This window comes from Pangasianodon hypophthalmus, chromosome 28, assembly GCF_027358585.1.
Source record: "Pangasianodon hypophthalmus isolate fPanHyp1 chromosome 28, fPanHyp1.pri, whole genome shotgun sequence".
NCBI lineage: Eukaryota > Metazoa > Chordata > Actinopteri > Siluriformes > Pangasiidae > Pangasianodon > Pangasianodon hypophthalmus.
Genome location: NC_069737.1, coordinates 250,001 through 252,500, shown reverse-complemented (window position 1 = coordinate 252,500; position 2,500 = coordinate 250,001). Strand labels below are relative to the sequence as shown.

Sequence of the window (2,500 nt, the reverse complement as noted above, 5' to 3'; positions counted from 1 at the left end):
ATGCGCGTCTCCTGAGTGCCGTTCTCCTCGAAACCATCCAGATCTTCGTAAAACGCCTCCTCCTCCGAGTCCTTCTCCTCAATCAGGAACTTGATGTGGTCACACTCCTCACTCTTCTGCTGAATCACCTACCAGTTCAACCACAAAACCTTCAGATCCTAAACAACAGCCTAAACTGAGTGTGCAAAAAAACAACACAATTAAAATGATTTTTATTGCTGACAGCTGCAGCAAAATCTGAGATTAAAAAAATAGAATATTAGAAAAGAATATTATATTTTACATTACAAAAAGGACCAATGTGAGAATTTCACTGCTGTGGATAAAAGAAAAAGAAAAAGAACAAAAGAATAATCAGCACATAAAAATAATAATAATAATAGTGTTATATTGGCACGTAATAGTAAACGAGTAAGTGTAGTTTTTTCAGAAACAGTGATTATAAAATGTTTAGAAGAATCTGTTCTGTATGGAAACCTGTCTCTGAATCCACGCAAACATTTAAAAACATTACAAGTTGTTAAATATTATAATTCACATCAAATCCAAAGCCATCAAACTCTACTGTACAAATTTCTAATGAGCTCCTAGTAATCTAATCTAATCTAATGTAATCTAATGTAATCTAATCTAATCTAATGTAATCTAATGTAATCTAATCTAATCTAATCTAATCTAATCTAATGTAATATAATGTAAACTAAAGGTAGAAGATCGCAGCCAGTTCAGCTCCAGTTTTAACCTCATGAATCAGTGAGTCATTGGTAACTTTGACGGGATTTGTTAATTAGGGTTGGTGTAATGACTAAGATCATAACAGATGATTAAATTTGATGTTTAATGGCGCTTCAGATCGTAAACTGATCCTGAGATTCGCTGAACAAAGATTTATTCCAGCGAAGTTCAATTCAGAATCACTGCAGTAAAATCCTCAAGCTTACAGAATATACTCTAATAATATACAATATAAAGATACAACACTACATAACAGGCTGTGTGTGTGTGTGTGTGTGTGTGTGTGTGTGTGTGTTGCTCATATCCAGACCATTCTCTCTGACGTCAATCTGGCATGTCGTCTCCCTGCAGTCGCCATGACGACCGTGGCTAATGGTTTATCACCCAGTGGAGTGTTAGATTTGGAGGTTCTGTCGATTCTGTTCGCTCATTTCACACTAGTGTGTATGTGTGTGTGTGTGTGTGTGTGTGTGTGAGAAAGAGGAACAGTATGGGGTCTGTGGCGTGATTCGTTTTTTTCTTCTTTCTTTACAAAATAAATGATGTGACTAGAGAATGACCTCACCGTCTGAGACTGAGAATCTCCTCGTCCTCCTCTTTATTATCAGCACAATCACACACACACACACATTTTATTATATATAATAACTGAAGTATATATATATATATACATATAATTTCTCTTCATGAGAGAGAGGTCTGATACTCCTGTAATTTGGGACAGTAAATATAAAAACTGTCTTTAAGAAGAATCACCAGAGACAGAGCCATGAGCTAATTATCTAATCAGTGTTTTTTGTATAAAATAAAGCCGACCCAGAGCGCAGCACGGCTAAACACCACTCTATATTTCACTACACTGCTGTGTGAATTAAAGCTGTCACACTAATTAATTCTGCAAAACCATCAGTTATGAGAAACTATTTAGTGTAATAATTATTTACATTCCTGTTTTTATCTATTTTCTTTAATCACAGTTTTTGGTAAAGATTAATGAAAGTGTGAATTAAATACGATTGGCTACAATTGGAAGACGTTAATCCTCATTAATTAAATAAACAGATGATTTAAATCACACACACACACACACACACACACACACACACACAAAGCAAACCAGCAAAGTGAAACTCACTTATCAACCAATGAGAACAGACAGATGTGTGAACAGCCATCCTACTAGCCAATCATACTGCAGGAGGCGGGGTTTGTTGTAATACTGGTGATTAAAAACACAGCAGTAACATGCAGTTGGCTGGATGGGAATCAGCCAGGACTAAATTATAAAGAAAACTGGGGCAGAAGTAACACGGTTATGGCAAACAAAGGGAAAGAGCAACGTCACGTCATGAGAGTGAGTTAAACGGAGTAGTGAGGCTCGTGATTATTCGCACAGTGATCTATCACATTTCTTCTGATATATCACCAGGAAATGGGTTAAATATTCAAGAAACGCTGGCAAACACTGTGAGAGGGAAGAGAGGATTACGCAGTGGATAATGTTCCTATCAGGTGATGAGAAAAGGCGTATTACAGACACTGCGAATCAGAAATGCGTGCACACCTCAGTGACCTCGCTTCACCTCTCTTTCCCAATGCCAGAGTGTTTCAGGACTTTTTACGCTGTTTCTGAGAGCTTATTTATTAACAATTATTTATCAGTCAACTTACTAATTGTGATGCAACGAACCCCATATTAACTAATAAATTATAGTAAAAATAAAATCAAAATGATCTACTATTTCCTACTATATGATTATTAAAC

The 2,500-nt window shown here is 36.2% G+C and overlaps 1 protein-coding gene across 1 annotated transcript in view; it reads right to left on the bottom strand.

The window, feature by feature from the left end:
* Positions 1-2,500, bottom strand: part of gucy1b1 (guanylate cyclase 1 soluble subunit beta 1) — a 31,182-nt gene that overhangs the window by 15,736 nt on the left and 12,946 nt on the right. Inside the window, exon 6 of the mRNA XM_034302255.2 lies at positions 1-128. This exon is cut by the window's left edge and continues 103 nt beyond it. Within this exon, the coding sequence (XP_034158146.2) occupies positions 1-128 (128 nt within the window). The remainder of the gene's footprint in view (positions 129-2,500) is intronic.